We start from the raw sequence: 17,927 nt of genomic DNA, 5'->3' as shown, positions 1-17,927 counted from the left end.
CGATGGGACAGAAGCAGACTGCGCATTTTTTTGGTTTGCATTGTTCGTTCAGTGCTGGTGGATAATATTTGGATAAGTTTGGATTTTTATCTCATAAATAAGAGGACAGGTGACTGCAGGCTGTTTGCATTTTTTGTTCAGTGGGTTGGGTAAGTTTGGATTTTTATTTCTTAAATACGAGGACTCAAATAGACACCGGGTATTTTATTTGAAATTAAGCATCAACCAAGTGTAAAATGCTTTTTGTTACATGCAGAAATAAAATTCTGTGTTCTCTGCAGCAGTTCGTTGATTTCATTTTCATAAATGCAATAGTTTTTTGTACATAGCATAATATATACATGCATAATATATATAATGATGTCAAAATGGGTTGTGGCTCCGGGTGCTTTCTTTTCATTGGGGGGCGGTCCCAAATGGCTCAGAGTAAAAAAGGTTGCCGACCCCTGGTCTAGAGCATTTTCTATTCGGGTTCCAGAGCTTTGGAATGCCCTACCAATGGATATTAGAACTGCTACCTCACTAGAAACATTTAAGACACGTTTAAAGACACATTTCTATGATATGACCTGTAGTGGGCGATTCGGCTGGAGTTTGTTTTCGCTCCCTCCCCCCACCCATTCCCGGCTGGGGAGGTGGTTAGGTGGCACCCAAGCTGACAGCGGCTATCTGGATTCTCGTGGACCAATTCAGGATGAGGGAACTGCAGCTTACACTCCTCGAAGACACTGCCAGGACAATCGAGGGCACCTCCGGCAGCTCTTCGCTTTGACTTGGACATCCACTTTTTCATTGATTCTCATATTATGTATTATTTGTGCCCTCTCTGCATCCATTGCAGCCTGGTGATCCTGAAAGGCAGATCCTTCCATCTGTGGTCCCTTCTCAAGGTTTCTCATTTTCCCCTGGTAGGGTTTTTTTTAGTTTTTCCTTGCACTTTTGGGAGCTTAGGATCAGAGGATGCTTTGAGAATAATTGTCATTTTTTTGTCTATGTGAAGCCCTTTCAGACTGCTTGTGATTTAGGGCTATACAAATAAACTTGACTTGAGTCTGTCCAATTTTTAACCCAGCATTTTAAGGGTGTATTATTACAGTTAATGTTCCCAAGCTGTCAACTCAAATATATTTAATACTATTATTATTGTGATTGAAAAAATGTCTGATGGTGACTCGTTTGTGTGCCTTTATTCTGTTAAGTTTTGTACTGATGCGTGCTGTCATTAGACTAATGCTCCGAGCGCATGAAGAGGTCCAGCGCAAGATCCTGGCGCGCACTACTGCCAACTCCACGGCAGGATTCTGGACAATATTATTTGCCAGACACAGACCAGATTTCAAGACCACAAAAAACTGATCTTTGTCACCCTCCTCGACCCCCAGAAGTTTCGGGAATACCTGAAAAAATTCCCGCATGCAGCCTTTTCCAGCTGAGCACAGAGTCACGGAACACTTTTCAATCTGCCTCGGCTAAGAACAGAACGGACTGTAATGACTGGATGATTTTGCAGGAAAATCTCCCAATCTCCTTGACTTCCTTCAGCAGAAAAATCTGAATGAGAGCATGGGGCATCTGTACACATTTGTGTTTGGCGGTGACCATCCCCATGTCCACTGCTTCTGTTGAACGGACATTCTCAGCCCTAAAACAAATTAAAACTTCTGCCAGAAATACGACAGGGCAGGCTCGACTTTCAGCATTAGCTTCGATGGTGATAGAAAAGGACTTCTTGATGGAACTGAAACGCTCGGATAATCTGCACAACAGAGAAATTGAAATCTCCTTGAGGAAAGAAAGGAGGATGGATTTTGTGTACAAATAATCAGGATTTTTGGTGAGTAAAATGTTGCTATATTTCTAAATAATATTGCAATTTTATCAGGTTATTTTTGATGTTTTTTTGTGTGTGTCGCAGCTGTACCTGCAGTAGATGTTTCATACCCATAAAATAGTTGTTGAGGGTTGGATTGATTCAGACGGAGCACTACTGCAGGCCTAGGTGTGAAATGCATAGCCGCCACTGTCATTAGTAATGTAGCTTTCTGGCAAATTGGCTGGAAATATAACCGATTTCTGTTACGCGAGCTGTCATCTGAAGTTGCTGACTAAAATACGGCTCACATCTAAAGAGTAAGTGAGTTGGGGTCACTTCAAGCAACAAGATGGGCATGCACTCAATTCTGGGCTATCAAAGGGGTCTGATTGAGACCAGAACCCTTTGAGGTTTGGGAGTGTTTATATATTAATAATATATCAATTATATTACCGTATTTTCCGCCCTAAAAGGCGCACCTAAAAACCTAAAATTTTCTCAAAAGCCGACAGTGCGCCTTATAGGCCAGTGCGCCTTATATATTAAAGTTAAAAGTTAAAGTCCCAATGATCGTCACACACACCTGGGTGTGGTGAAATTTGTCCTCTGCATTTAACCCATCCCCGTGTGATTTTAATCCATCCCCTGGGGGAGAGGGGAGCAGTGAGCAGCAGCGGTGCCGCGCTCGGGAATCAGTTGGTGATCTAACCCCCCAATTCCAACCCTTAATGCTGAGTGCCAAGCAGGGAGGCAATGGGTCCCATTTTTATAGTCTTTGGTATGACCCGGCCGGGGTTTGAACCCACAACCTTCCAGTCTCAGGGCGGACACTCTACCACTAGGCCACTGAGATGGTTCAACTGATGAATTTGTTGATCCATACTGGTTGTACACAGTGCTCTGCCAAAATGTTTCAGTACGTTTTAGTACGACTAATAAATTACAAGGTCGCATCGCTTCCCAGCATTACGGCAACTGTAGTCAGGGGGCGTCACCGAATAGCTGTTGTACCCGCGAGGCTATTTCCTGTCAAAATAGGCTGCTCTGTTAATGTTTCGAGTAAATCTACGGATCGATATGGAAGGGAAACATAGGTAAGTAGTACCAATGCGTTAGATCGAACTTTAGTCAGTTCCGATCATTTTATAGGAGATCGTTTGAGAAACGCGATTGTTTACACTTTGCTGAGGCTCATGGGAGATTGCGAGGTGAGGCTCGTGAGACTTTGCGGATGGCTAATGCTATTGCGATAGCTGCTATACGTACCAGGCTATTTCATGTCAAAATAGGCTGCTCTGTTAATGTTTCGAGTAAATCTACGGATCGATATGGAAGGGAAACATAGGTAAGTAGTACAAATGCGTTGGATCGAACTTTAGTCAGTTCCGATCATTTTATAGGAGATCGTTTGAGAAACGCGATTGTTTATGTAGTAATAGGCGGGGTAGGAACCGTTGTGAGGGTTATATGTTGCTGGGGGAGGGGAACACAATAAAGTATGTTCCGTCTTGACATGAACGAGCGTCTGTCCCGTCTCTGCCTTAAGGGTTTCTATGTACCTATTAAACCATAGAACATGGTGTCAGGAGTGGGATCCTAAAGTGTCGAAGCGAAGAGACTACTGGACTAGAGTAAGTCCCAAGCAAGACAGGACGTTGAAAGTGATAAAAGTAACTTCAGTCCGCTAGCACGGCTAGGCAGGAGCTAACGCTAAGGGAGACGAGGAAGAAAACAACGAGGCTCGAGGAGATGGCGCAATATCAAGTAATGCCACCGGAAAAATTCACGTTCAAGGCAGAAGACTGGCCCAAATGGATAAAACGCTTTGAGAGGTTTCGCATCGCGTCAGGTTTGGATACTCAAGCGGAGGAGAACCAAGTGAATGCACTGATCTACAGTATGGGAGAAGAAGCGGAGGACATTTTGGTTTCCCTCCACCTCACCCCAGAACAAATGAGTGAGTACCACAGAGTCACGCGGAGACTGGATGCTCACTTTGTAGCTCGGAGAAATATAATTTTTGAGAGAGCTAAGTTTAATCAGCGGCAGCAGGAGATGGGCGAGTCGGCGGACAGCTTTATCACCGCGCTTCATTGTTTAGCTGAACACTGTGGATATGGACAACTACACGATGAGATGGTCAGAGATAGGCTTGTAGTTGGACTTCGAGACAAGCGTTTGTCAGAACTGTTGCAACTGGATCCAGAGCTTACATTAGAAAAAGCAGTTACAAAGGCCAGACAGAGTGAAATGGTCAAGAAACAACAAGAAATGCTGAATACAAACTTCAAGGGAGACGTCGTTAATACTCAACTTGATAGTGTACGCATCAGACCACAAGGGGGCGCCAGACCCAAACAACATAAAATGCAGCTGAAACCAGGATTTTCCATCAAAGCCAAACCGTGCACAAGATGTGGAGACACAAAAGGTCACGCTTATCAGCAATGCCCGGCTAAAGATGCCTCATGCAATAATTGCAAAAAGAAGGGACATTTTGCTAGAATGTGCAGGTCCAAGAAAATGTATGAGGTCCATCTAGAAAGATTAGAGGATTTTTCTTCAGAGGATGTTTCATTTTTGGGTTCATTGGCTTGTGAATCTTCAGATCCGTGGATGACAGAAGTAGAGATGGACAAGTCTAGCGCTGTGTTTAAAATTGACACAGGCGCGGATGTGACGGCAGTTCCAGCTGGCATGTATGTGAAAGGACAATTCAATGAACTAAAGCAAACCAGAAAAGTGCTGATGGGGCCAGGCAGGTCGCAGTTAAAGGTTAAAGGCAAGTTTTCGGCGACTCTCAAAAGAAGAGACAAAAGCATAATGGAGGTCATTTATGTGGTTGAAGGACTAAGTACAGCTTTACTGAGCAGACAAGCAGCCACTGCATTACAGCTAGTGGCTAGGCTTGATACAGCTACTTTGGACAATAAAGAGACAATCAAGCAGGAATTTCCGGAGCTATTCACAGGGCTTGGAATCATGAAAGGTGAATACCATATTGTACTTAAGCCGGAAGCACAACCATTCTCCGTCTCAACTCCACGACGCATTTCTATCCCTTTACTGCCAATGGTTAAAGAGGAACTTTCTCGTATGGAGCAACAAGGAGTCATCTCCAAGGTGGAGCAGCCTACAGAATGGTGTGCACCTATGGTGGTGGTTCCCAAGCCCGCACGTGACCGAGTGAGAATATGTTCAGACCTCACTCAACTGAATAAGTCGGTTTTGAGAGAAAGGCACCAGCTACCTTCAGTTGAGAACACGCTTGGACAGCTTTCAGGTGCCAAGGTATTTTCAAAACTGGATGCCAATGCAGGTTTCTGGCAGATTCCTCTTTCAAAAGACTCATCACTGCTCACAACCTTTATCACTCCTTTCGGTCGCTATTGCTACAATCGACTGTGCTTTGGACTATCTTCAGCACCAGAACACTTTCAGAAACGCATGCAGCAAATCCTAGAAGGCCTGGAGGGAGTAGTGTGTCAGATGGATGACGTCCTCATCTGGGGAGTGGATCAGGAAGAGCACGACAAAAGACTAAGGGAAGCTCTCACATGTCTACGGGACGCGGGCGTGACACTTAATGATAAGTGTGAATTTTCAAAGACTAAAATCAAGTTCCTGGGTCAGATCATTCAGGCAACTGGAGTTAGCCCCGACCCAGAGAAAATAAATGCGGTGAAAGCCATGAAGGAACCAACCAACATTTCCGAGGTGAGAAGATTTCTGGGAATGGCAAATCACCTGGGCAAGTTTTTGCCACACTTAGCAGAAAAGACACGTCCACTCAGAGATCTGTTAAGAAAAACGAACATGTGGTCATGGGGACCTCAGCAGATACAGGCTTTTGAAAGCATAAAGATGGACTTGACAACACCTCCTGGGCTGGCATTGTATGATCCTTCAGCTGATACGCTAGTCTCAGCAGATTCATCTTCTTATGGACTGGGTGCTGTATTGTTGCAGAAAACAAGCAGTATGGACTGGAAACCAGTGGCATATGCATCACGCGCATTGAGCACCACGGAGCAGCGCTACGCGCAAATTGAGAAGGAAGCGCTAGCCACAACGTGGGCATGTGAGAGGTTTGCAGAGTTTTTGATTGGAAAGGACTTTCTCGTTCAAACTGACCACAAACCTCTAGTCCCTCTACTTGGCGCGAGAAATCTGGACGAACTACCTCCACGTATACAACGCCTGAAAATGCGTCTCATGAGATTTTCATTCACCATATCCCATGTGGCTGGCAAAGACATCGCAACGGCTGATGTTCTATCAAGAGCACCGGTGACGTCTTCGGAGGACAGTCTACGGGAGGAAGAGATCAACCTCTACGCCGACACCGTAGTGGCCAGCCTCCCTGCAACTGAGAAGAGACTTAAAGAGATTCAGTCTCATCAGGACAAAGATGACATTTTGCGACAGCTTAAGCGGTTCTGTGTAAGTGGTTGGCCAGACAAGTTTTCGATTGAAAAGACTTTTATGCCATATTTCCCTTTTGCAGGTGAACTGACTGTTCAGAATGGGTTGTTGTTATTAGGCTGTAGGCTGGTCATTCCAAAAACACTCAGAGATGAAATGCTAAACAAACTTCACGAAGGTCACTTAGGAATTACCGAGTGCAGAGAACGTGCTAAACAATCTGTGTGGTGGCCAGGTCTTAGCAAAAATTTAAAGCAACTCATTGAGACGTGTGACACATGTGCCCGTGAGCGAGTTAACAACAGAGAGTCAATGTTAGGAACTGAGTTTCCTTCAAGACCATGGTGTACAGTAGGGGTAGATTTGTTTCAGTTCGGTGAAAACCAAGGTTTTGTGAGGTAGCCAAGCTTTCGTGTACAACTTCAGACGCTGTAATTACCCACTGTAAATCTATTTTTGCTCGACATGGTATACCTGAGGTTGTACGCTCCGATAATGGTCCGCAATTTGCATCTGAAGAGTTCAATAGGTTTGCACGGATGTGGGGGTTTTCACATGTCACATCCAGTCCACATTTCCCACAGAGTAATGGGGAGGTGGAGCGGGCAATAAGGACTGTCAAAAGTCTACTGAAAAAGTCCAGTGATCCCTACTTAGCTTTGATGGCTTACCGTGCCGCACCTTTAGCAAATGGTTGTAGTCCAACTGAACTGCTAATGGGGCGTAGAATACGTACTACTGTTCCGGTCATTCCCTCTCAGCTCGTTCCAAAGGGAGCGGATTTGGAAAAGGTGAGGAGGAAGGAGCGGAGCTACAGACAAAAACAAAGACTGAATTTTGACAAACGACATAGAGCTCACACCTTGCCTGCCTTACAACCTGGAGACCATGTGTGGGTCCAGGACATGCAACAGAGAGGTACTGTAGTGTCCACAGCGAACACACCAAGGTCCTACATCGTAGAAGCGTCTGGGGGAAATCTCCGGAGAAACAGGTATCATCTCTCACGCACACCTGTGGCTCCAGAACCACACATCACTGTCCCTGATATGGGGGAAAGCAACCCTACAGAGACTCTGAAAAGACCGGTCTCTCCTGTTGTACCCTCTGGTTCACCAGAACCTGAGAGACGCTATCCTTCTCGCGTCAGGAAGGCCCCAGAGTACTTTAAAGACTATGTTACTTGAGTTCACATGTTTCACTTCAGGGTCTGGGCTGTCAGATTTGGTAATACCAATTATTTAGTAGTTAGGGTGTTGCCACTGGGTTCGTATATTGGGATGGTATTGAGTTGTAAAACATTTCACCTTTTTCAGCAAGTTGTTGGGGAACTAATCTGTTGTACTAATTTTCTACGCAAAGATTATTTCCCATTGAGAAAGGGGGATGTAGTAATAGGCGGGGTAGGAACCGTTGTGAGGGTTATATGTTGCTGGGGGAGGGGAACACAATAAAGTATGTTCCGTCTTGACATGAACGAGCGTCTGTCCCGTCTCTGCCTTTAGGGTTTCTATGTACCTATTAAACCATAGAACAGTTTACACTTTGCTGAGGCTCATGGGAGATTGCGAGGTTAGGCTCGTGAGACTTTGCGGATGGCTAATGCAATTGCGATAGCTGCTATACGTACCAGGCTATTTCATGTCAAAATAGGCTGCTCTGTTAATGTTTCGAGTAAATCTACGGATCGATATGGAAGGGAAACATAGGTAAGTAGTACCAATGCGTTAGATCGAACTTTAGTCAGTTCCGATCATTTTATAGGAGATCGTTTGAGAAACGCGATTGTTTACACTTTGCTGAGGCTCATGGGAGATTGCGAGGTGAGGCTCGTGAGACTTTGCGGATGGCTAATGCTATTGCGATAGCTGCTATACGTACCAGGCTATTTCATGTCAAAATAGGCTGCTCTGTTAATGTTTCGAGTAAATCTACGGATCGATATGGAAGGGAAACATAGGTAAGTAGTACCAATGCGTTAGATCGAACTTTAGTCAGTTCCGATCATTTTATAGGAGATCGTTTGAGAAACGCGATTGTTTACACTTTGCTGAGGCTCATGGGAGATTGCGAGGTGAGGCTCGTGAGACTTTGCGGATGGCTAATGCTATTGCGATAGCTGCTATACGTACCAGGCTATTTCATGTCAAAATAGGCTGCTCTGTTAATGTTTCGAGTAAATCTACGGATCGATATGGAAGGGAAACATAGGTAAGTAGTACCAATGCGTTAGATCGAACTTTAGTCAGTTCTGATCATTTTATAGGAGATCGTTTGAGAAACGCGATTGTTTATAGAGGGCTCGTTGGTTATTGGCTAGTGGATGCATACCGCAACCCTAGTCAACCTCAGTTTGATGCAGTATAGCTTCTATTTTATGCGCCTTATAAGCCGGTGCGCCTTATATATGGACAAAGTTTTAAAATGGGCCGTTCATTGAAGGTGCGCCTTATAACCCGGTGCGCCTTTTAGGGCGGAAAATACGGTAATTAATTATAATAATTATTATATTAATTATTATATTAATTAAAAAGTGCTTTGAGAGTTGTAGCATACTAGCTCATTGCCATCTGCTAACCAGCAGTCTACCAAGTGTTGTTTCCCCTCTCGAATCAAGGAAGAGTTGTAGTTTTGTTATTTAGTATTTAAAGTGCACTTTACCTGTAAACTGGTGGATGGTATTGTACCTGCAGTGGTAATTTTTCTTGTTGATAAAAACCTCTGAAAGTCAATGTCTGTCTTTTGTTTTAAGTTGTTGGATCAGGCACAGGTACTGTTTTAAAAATACTGGTTTGGCATCACAATATTAACAAAAAAACTAATGATACCTGATCCTATTGACACATTTAATTCTCTGTTTTCTAAATATATTTGACTCATATACAGCATTGTACATTTCAAGCATTCCCTGGAAATGTTACAAGCATTAATACGCAACACTCAGCAAACAATACAATTTGTCAACAACATTCAGATGACTTCACTGGTTCTTTTATATCAAACAAATTATTTTAGGTGCATTACCTGACATGTTTCGGCGGGTTCTTCCGCCTTCATCGGAGTGTCACTGATGTGGTTGTGACGCGTCTTTATCAGCTGATGGATGAAGGCGTGGCTCACCTGTCAGATTTGACAGGTGAGTCACGCCCTCTGCTGTCCGTTCACCTCTCCAGAATGCTGTTCCAGGTTGTAGAGAGCATGTAGGCTCCCTCGTCCCTGTTGATGGTCCTCGGGCCCCGCTTGCGGATCTCAATGGTCTCCCTGATCCAACGCTGATGTTTTGTTTTCTTTGTTCGTTTGTTCGTGACTCACCTGTCAGATTTGACAGGTGAGCCACGCCTTCATCCATCAGCTGATAAAGGCGCGTCACAACCACATCAGTGACACTCTGATGAAGGCGGAAGAACCCGCCGAAACATGTCAGGTAATGCACCTAAAATAATTTGTTTGATATAAAAGAACCAGTGAAGTAATTAAAAAGGAAAAACAAGATGAACTTAGTACAAACATTCAGATGAATTTGAATGTTCACTGTACCTTATTAAGATCCCTGTGTCTCTTCAGGACCAAATCAATGATGTCACAAAGGGTAGAAATTTTTCTTTGCACAAAGCCCTTCTGAAGGAACTGCTGCTTGGAAACTACTGGCTTATAGTGAAAGATATCTCGCAGAACCTTGACAAAGAAATCGTCAAGCTGAAAAGACGTGACTTGTAGAAAATCAAAATTGGGAACAGGGCATTCACATTTGCATAGTTAAAATATCAGCCACATCATATTTTTTTCAGTTTTTTTTGCTACACAAGCCTGTTCAAAATGTAGGCCAGTTCCAAGACAAAATCATTGCAGAAAGTTGCGCCAGGAAGGGAATCCATCTTAAAACTTTGACAGATAAATATGAAGTTAATATATTACAGAATTTCATTGCATCAGGTGCGATTCGGGTTAAAAGCAACCACTGACGTGGAAATGATGAACGCAAAGGAGAGGTAATATAATTAATTAGAGAAGGCACAAAGCGTGAAAATATAAAACATGCAACTAAAAGAAAAAAAAGAGCTAAAATCTTGAAAAATAAAAGGAAGTGAAAACTGAAAAAAAAAAAAGACAATTCAAAAATTATTGTTCAAAAATATTACCATAGCGGAGCAAAACTATTTTTATTTTTTTTATTTTTATTTTGAATAAATTGTTTTATTTTTCAAGATTCAAGCCCAACACATTTATTTTCAGTTTCAAAGTTTATAATTTTTTCAAGTACGAGTTTTGTTTTTTCAGATACAAAACGTTTGAGCCCAATCTACCTCCAGAGATGAAGAGGTGGTAGGTACGCACGCACGCAAAAGGAGTGTGACCAAATGATGTGGCTGGTGTGACCAACTAAAGAAGTATAAATACATAAGCTGCCAAACTTTCTGTGCCAGAGAGGGGTACCTTATAGAGTGTGTCAGTGAATCTCAGGTCACTTTTGCTTGCCATCTCCAGTCCAGCTGCCATTAGTTGTTCAGCAAAAGGTGGAGAGAATGTGGTGAGACAGAAGCTCAATATTGGCAGAAAGGCTGAGGGGTCTCCTTTGGAAAGCCTGATGTGAAATGGATTTGAAATTATTAAATAGAACCACCAGGAAGAAACTACATACATCACAAACAAAAGGAACTAACAATATTCAGAATACAATCATATTTTAAGGTTAAACATGCATTAATTAATGTAACATTTGAGAGGCGCTCTATGTATTTTGGTGATTTTACATCAGAATTGCATTTCACTGACAACATCTGGAAGGACATGTTTGAATTACACAATGGACTTTGTCTCAGCAATTTGGACTGGTGGGGAGGGCCATTCAGCACGGCTCGGCACAAAATAAACTGACGAATCAAATTAATTTACTTGCTGCGATCCAGGGCGCTTACTTGGAGCACACACACATATGTTGAGCTCTTGTTTTGTGAAATAAAGAGCCGGTTACCAAACGCACGTTTTGCCTGGTACTTTGGTAACGCTACAATATAGTTACATATGTACGTAGATCTGTGGAATAATTGGAGCCGCGCACGAAGGTCTGGAGTCAACAGCTGTTTTTTTTTTTTTTTTTTTTTATTGACACAGAGGATGAATATTCCGATGGATTTAATGATTTGGAGTGACACGAATGGTTCGATAAAATTGTTGTTTATATTACATTTTTTTTATATATCTAGTCTGACGTCAATGGCGCACGTAGGTCCGGAGTCAACAGCTGTGTCTTTTTTTTTTTTTTTTAAGTGACACAATACCAAGATTCCGATGGATTTAATGATTTGGAGTGACACTGATGGTTCGATATAATTGTTATTTATATTATTGTTATTTGATATATAGTTTATATATTGTTATATGGGCCTGTGGAATAATTTGAACTGCAACTGACGACGAGTCCGACGTCAGCAGCACGCTGCACACACAACATTGTTTACATAAAGGACGAAGAATTCGATCGATAGATTCATTGATTTGGAGTGACACAGATGGTTTGATAAAATTGTTTATATTATAGTTATTTGATATATAGTTTATATATCGTTATATGGGCCTGTGGAATAATTTGAACTGCAACTGACGACGAGTCCGACGTCAGCGGCGCACCGCGCCGCACACGTGGCGTTGTTTACAGAAAGGACGAAGAATTCGATCGATGGATTTAATGATTTGGAGTGACACAGATGGTTTGACAAACGTGTTATTTATGTTATAGTTATTTGAATAACTGTTACGTCAGGCCCGTTCTCAGCTCCTCGTTTGTGTTTATGTCACGTTAGCATACCGTATCGTTTAGCCCAGTGGTTCCCAAACTTTTGCAAGCTGGCGCCCCCTTTGGCTCCCCAGTGAATTCCTAGCCCCCCCCCCCCCCCCCCCCAAGGCACATATGGAAACAAACACCTCTTTCTTGATATTTGGTTTGCTGCAATTTGAAAAGAGAAAGGTTAAACACAAATGTGTATTTCACAAATAAAACCCAATTTAGTATTTAGTAAACCAATTTATTTTTTAGCAGTTTTAACTGTTTCAGCAACATAGAATCGTAAATAAACATTCCACCAGTAACCTTCATTGTCTCACACGTAATATTAATGGGATGGATGTGCTTGGTGCAGGGACATAAGCTTCTCAACATCAGGCTGGAACTCACTAAGAAGAAGTCGAAGATCCCCGCGGTCAGTAATTTTCAGTCGGTTTCTTTGCTTGGACAGAAGCAAGGTGACTGCACTGAAGCCCTGTTCTACTAAATATGATGTTGGGAAGGCAATGAAGTACATCTTGACCTTGTTCCACAGCACTTGATAGCAGTCAGAGATTTTTTTTTGTAACCAAAAACTGGCTGGGCCAGAGCGGCGTGTTGTGTACAAATCGACTGCCGCCCCCCTACCGCCCCCTTCTTCCTCACCGCCCCCCCAGATCTTTCCACCGCCCCCAGGGGGGCGGTACCGCCCACTTTGGGAACCACTGGTTTAGCCTGTTATTGCTGGTTCATGTCTGTTCTTGGTGTTGGATTTTGTCAAATAAATTTCCCCCAAATTGCGACTTAAACTCCGGTGCGACTTAGATGTGTTTTTTTCCTCTTTATTGTGCATTTTATGGCTGATGCGACTTGTACTCCGGAGCGACTTTTAGTCCGAAAAATACGGTACATACATTTCATTGGCAGGGCTGTGGACTCGGACTCGGGGACTCGGACTCGGTCGGACTCGGTCATTTTTGCCGGACTCGGACTCGGTGCTGATTTTGACCGAGTCCACCGAGTCCGACAATACAAAAAATACGTTCAATTTTATTTTCATCATGCTGCTGAGAATGCGCGTAGGAATACTGTCCACAGCCCTGCTTACGATCAAGTTTGAAGAAGAACTTGACAGCATTGAGCGCCGCCGGCTGTGACTACGGGGGCCCATTAGGTCCAGAAAAGCTGACAAGACGCTTGCCAAAATGGCAAGGAAAAAATGCACAGCTAAATGAATATATGACGATGAACACAGGACGTTTTTAACAGAGTTAAAGTTGTTTTTTGTTGAACGCTATGGCAAGCCATTCTGCCTGATATGTCGGACGTCATTGGCGCATTTAAAAGCTTCAAATGGTCAGCGCCACTTCAGCTCACTTCATGCCAATATTGATAAGGACTTTGCATAAGGGACTGAATTTCGCAAGCACAAGTTTGGAGACTTTGAAAAATAGGTACAGTTTTTCAAAAAAATTACGAAGCACTCAGAGACTGTCACACTTGCATTGTTTCAACTGGCTTGGAACATTGCACGGGCTAAAAAGCCATACAATGAAGTGGGGTTCGTTAAAATATGCCTCAGTGACGTTATTGAATTTTATTTTCATCATGCTGCTGAGAATGCGCGTAGGAATACTGTCCACAGCCCTGCTTGCTTGTTATGAAGACAAATTTAGTTGTTGCGTGCGCGCCCGCCCGCGCCTGCCTGCCTGCGTGCGTGCACGTACAAGACCCACATTGCCCCGCGCGCAGCCAAGATGGAAGAACCCGGGAGTAGCGAGAGAACAATGTTTTGCCTCTAGATTTGGGGGGGAAACGGAGCGTAAGTTACGATCAATGCGGCCACGTTGAGTTGCACTTAGGCTAATGTTTACATTATGTACCAATGTCAAGGACGATTATGTCACCCAGCTTATATCATTGATGTGTTTCGATAGTTGTGGGTTCGTCACTAATTATTTGTGTTTAGATAAATGTCTGAGCTATAATGGTGTAATTAATGATTAAAACTTGAAAGTATCTGTTTATTGTATTCGTTTATATGTTTAATAAAGACAAAGCCATCACAAAACTGTTGTAATTATTTAGATTTTGATCTAAATTAGCCTTGAATAAAGACTAAGCAGTCACATGAATTAACAGAAAAAATGGACAGCCGGACTCGGACTCGTGGTCAAGAGGCCGGACTCGGACTCGGTGCAAAAATCCGACCGAGTCCACAGCCCTGATTGTTACTGAAGGAATAGGGTCAAAAGACACAAAACCCGCCTAGCCACAATAACAGATACGCTCACATCTCTTTGGATAAAGTATATAAGCAGACAAGTATATTCATGGAGTCAACCAATACAGAAGACATAACTAGACATTCTTTGATATAAGATAATAACAGAGGTTGCTACAACTTCACGATTCAATATGTATTTCTGTGCACTGCAAAATAAATGTCTTTTGATATGTTGCTTAAATAGCTTAATGACCCTTAAGGAACTGTGTAATACATGCCTGATGTTTGTTCTCTAAATCATGGACACGGCCAGAGTCGTCTTGACCGTACAGTACTTGATTATATCTTGTGTTTTGATTAAACGTCATATGTCGCCTAATGCGAGACGCCAGCTTTTCGATTACTACTGAACGCTCTGCACAGAGGGAAATGTTTTGCCTAACAAAGAAAAGATATTGTGGGAAGCATGATTAAACTAAGAATATAATGATGTGAGCAAAGACATGGAGTATCAAAAGAACTAACTTTGCATAGTCAGGGAACAGTAATAGATTAATGATGTGACAGCCAAAAAGCTCACATAAATTCGTACAAAATGACAAAATTGAAAGAATGAGGTACGACAGTATATGTGCAAGGATAGAGGAGAATGTTTACAGGAAGGTCACTTGGAGATAAAAACCAGCTGGTGCCAGAGGGAGACAGCCAAGGACTCGGCCAAAGATGATCACCAAGGCCGAAAGACGGGATGGAAGACAACAGCCCCCACACACACACCGAATCTTCCATAACCAGCACCCACTCCCATGGAATCAAACTCTACTGCGAACTCGCCCCACCCCAACGACTCATCACCCATCAAACTCGCCCCACACCAACTGAATATAAGCTGACCAAAGAACCTTGAACGTTGCCTTTTCTGAATGGAGACTTTCTGCTCTTGAAAGGCCCAGCGCTGTATTGTACTTTCCTGAAAACAGAGCTTTCTTAACAAGAATTGTGATTGAACTCAACCAACCTGTGTAAGTCTAATTTCTGCTTCAGTGTCTTTGCATTTTCCTAAATCTGAAGAAATTAAACGAGCACGCAGTGAGTAAATTGGATAACAGGTGATTGGCAATGGCTTTTGCCGTGAGGCGCAGATAGCGCTCCCTAAATTGTGGACCAAATCCAACATTACTATTGTCTACTGTTGAGCCGTTTGTCTGATCACGGTTTGTTTCATGTGTTTGATTGATAGCTTCGGCGCGCTCCTTTAAGTTTGCCTCGCATCGTACGAGTAGCCGTTACGCAGCGGCACGGCGACTAACGGTCGCCAGCAAATGTATTTTGTTGTCTCGATGACTTATGTTTGGTGTGTTGCCGAGAGTATTTCATTAATGGTTATTTAGTATAGCGGAACCGTTACCCGCAGTTAGTTATGTGATGTGTGCCGTCTTCTAGTGTTGTGTGACGTCTGTTGCAGAACCACACACCACACACACCCCACACACGCTTCATATAATAATCACACACAAGAATCACATTCACACACCCAAAGACTCACCCATGTACACTACACACACCTGCTCTCACATCCTTACAACCAAACATATGCCTATACCCTTTTGCCAGTTTGCCTGTATGCCCCTATGAGCCACAGTGCCTGTTACTTTTTTGCCAATAATACAGTAAAGCAATCAAAACTGAACCACGTCTTTCCTCCTGTGTACTGACCGACACCCGGGGGCGAAAAGAGCATAAACATCTGAGCCAACCCCCTATACAGTCCTCCGGCTCCCCAACAATAGCGGTAGCAGTTTGCATTATTTTGTTGCAATGTTTTTCCTTATTCAGATTTGTTTCAAGACTACAGTTACAGTTAGACTTCACTTTGATGGTTAATGCAGTTATTGCAATGTTGTTGTTTTATCACAGTAGATTGGTTTATTTACATTTCAAAACCTAGAAGCCATTCATTTACAAACGTGATTGCATTTTAGTTTACATATTTAAATGTTCAGATATTAAGATGTGATGGACAGTTTTTGCATGATTTGAATGAGGCAAAATAACATGCTTTGTCTCTCGAATATATTGTTATAATCATTTGTTTCAGATGTACTGTAATTATATTCTGTATAAAAATAAAAATTTGGTGTTCAAAAAATCTTTTTTCAAACTTGAGTCTTGAAAAAGAGGGGGTCGTCTTATAATCAGGGCCGTCTTATATTCGACCAATACGGTAATTCAGTTATTCTATAAAGAATTATACCACACCTTATGAGCGCTTATATTTTCGTACTTTATTTTGAAGTAACATTTCAGATCACCTGTATCAAATCATCTGTACCTGAATCCAGTATTGTTGCTTTATAAAATTATCAAAGGTAAACGAGAAGTGGTCTTTATGCGCAAATGTAGATAGCAACCTAAATGAACTGAATAAAAAACTGAAATTGTTTAAAAATAAAATAAAATAATGAGCTTTACTGTAATGTAAGTTTGAGAACATGTCTTGTGCGAATCTCAAAAGTCAAATTCTAAACTTTTTCACTTCTGATACGATACCAATCTTGAAGCCTAGAGTACTGTCCAATGCAGACATAATTCTGATATGATATCAGCAGGAATGACACTTGTTTTTATTTATTTATTAGAATGAAATGTTAGAAGAGACTTGATCAAGTGATACTAATCAAACAATCAACATTAGTCATTGAGGAACTACTGCTGTTTCCTTGGTGGTGACATAAATGCCAATGAATGGATTGTAAACAGTGTAGGATTTTAAATAAATATTTAGTCTTTTGTGTTTCCCGTTGTTTTAATACGTTTTTTTTTACAACTAACACATATTCAACTGCCGAAATTCAAATTCAGTTTTTCAATGCAATAATTCAAGTTGATCGATTCAAATTAAAACATAACTTATTCAAATTGTGTTTCTGGCGGCACATATTTGCACCGTATACAGACAGAAGATAACGTGAAAACATGGAAATCAATGCATTAAAGACTGCTTCAACCCGGTTACCGTGCAATCAAAGTCGGTAATGATTAATGCAATGTCTTTATGCCAAAGAGATTTGGCCACATCAAGAAAATAAACACAATTAAAATATATATATATATATTGTATGCTGTAAAAACGCCAAACCTTCAATGTGAAAAAAATTACTTTTGAAAGTCGTTTTATGGCAACGGTGCCCCCAAGACAAGATAAAGAGTTGAAATCTTACCCATTGTAGTCGACATGTCCAGGGTACTTTACGATTCGTAAGAGAGTTTCCAATTTACGAAGACAGCCTTGCACATCCCCAGTGGGCAGCATTCTCGCCTTGTACAACGTCAATAAATAGCGTTTTGTCATTTTCTGCAGCTATAGTTTCTAACATAAAATAGCACATATGATAACGTTACCAACCAAAGTGCTTACCTTAGCAGCTTTATTTTAGGTTAACCGACTCTTTTCACCGTGTCTGAATGACAACGCGGAATTTGAACTTTTGTTTCGACCGGGGTTACCAACAGACCAAAATCCATTGGCTCCTCTTTTCACGTGATGTTTAGTGATGTTTATCTTAAATTCAAATATTGTATCGTTGTTCAAATAGGTTTTAACTGAATAATGTGTATTTCAAAAATATATATTTTATTTATTACATATATTTTTTTCTATTTACGGTATTTTTAGTAGTTGTGATAACCAAGGAAAAGGG

General features: G+C 41.9%; 1 protein-coding gene across 7 annotated transcripts in view; it reads right to left on the bottom strand.

Moving 5' to 3' along the window:
* Nucleotides 1-17,751, bottom strand: part of cep44 (centrosomal protein 44) — a 37,487-nt gene extending 19,736 nt beyond the window's left edge. For 5 of the 7 annotated variants that reach the window (XR_005098309.1, XM_037254854.1, XM_037254866.1 and 2 more), the window contains exons 1-4: nt 17,645-17,751; nt 17,448-17,545; nt 10,673-10,820; nt 9,776-9,913 (exon numbers count right to left, since the gene is read on the bottom strand). Coding sequence is in view for 6 of the 7 variants with exons in the window: in XM_037254854.1 (XP_037110749.1) it covers nt 9,776-9,913; nt 10,673-10,820; nt 17,448-17,539 (378 nt within the window). In the remaining variant the exon portion in view is untranslated. The remainder of the gene's footprint in view (nt 1-9,775; nt 9,914-10,672; nt 10,821-17,447; nt 17,546-17,644) is intronic. The other 2 variants (XM_037254883.1, XM_037254897.1) reach the window with 2 other exon arrangements.
* Between the last annotated feature and the right edge of the window lie 176 nt (nt 17,752-17,927).

The sequence above is a fragment of the Syngnathus acus genome, chromosome 1 (assembly GCF_901709675.1).
Source record: "Syngnathus acus chromosome 1, fSynAcu1.2, whole genome shotgun sequence".
NCBI lineage: Eukaryota > Metazoa > Chordata > Actinopteri > Syngnathiformes > Syngnathidae > Syngnathus > Syngnathus acus.
This window is presented reverse-complemented; position numbering and strand designations above follow the sequence as displayed.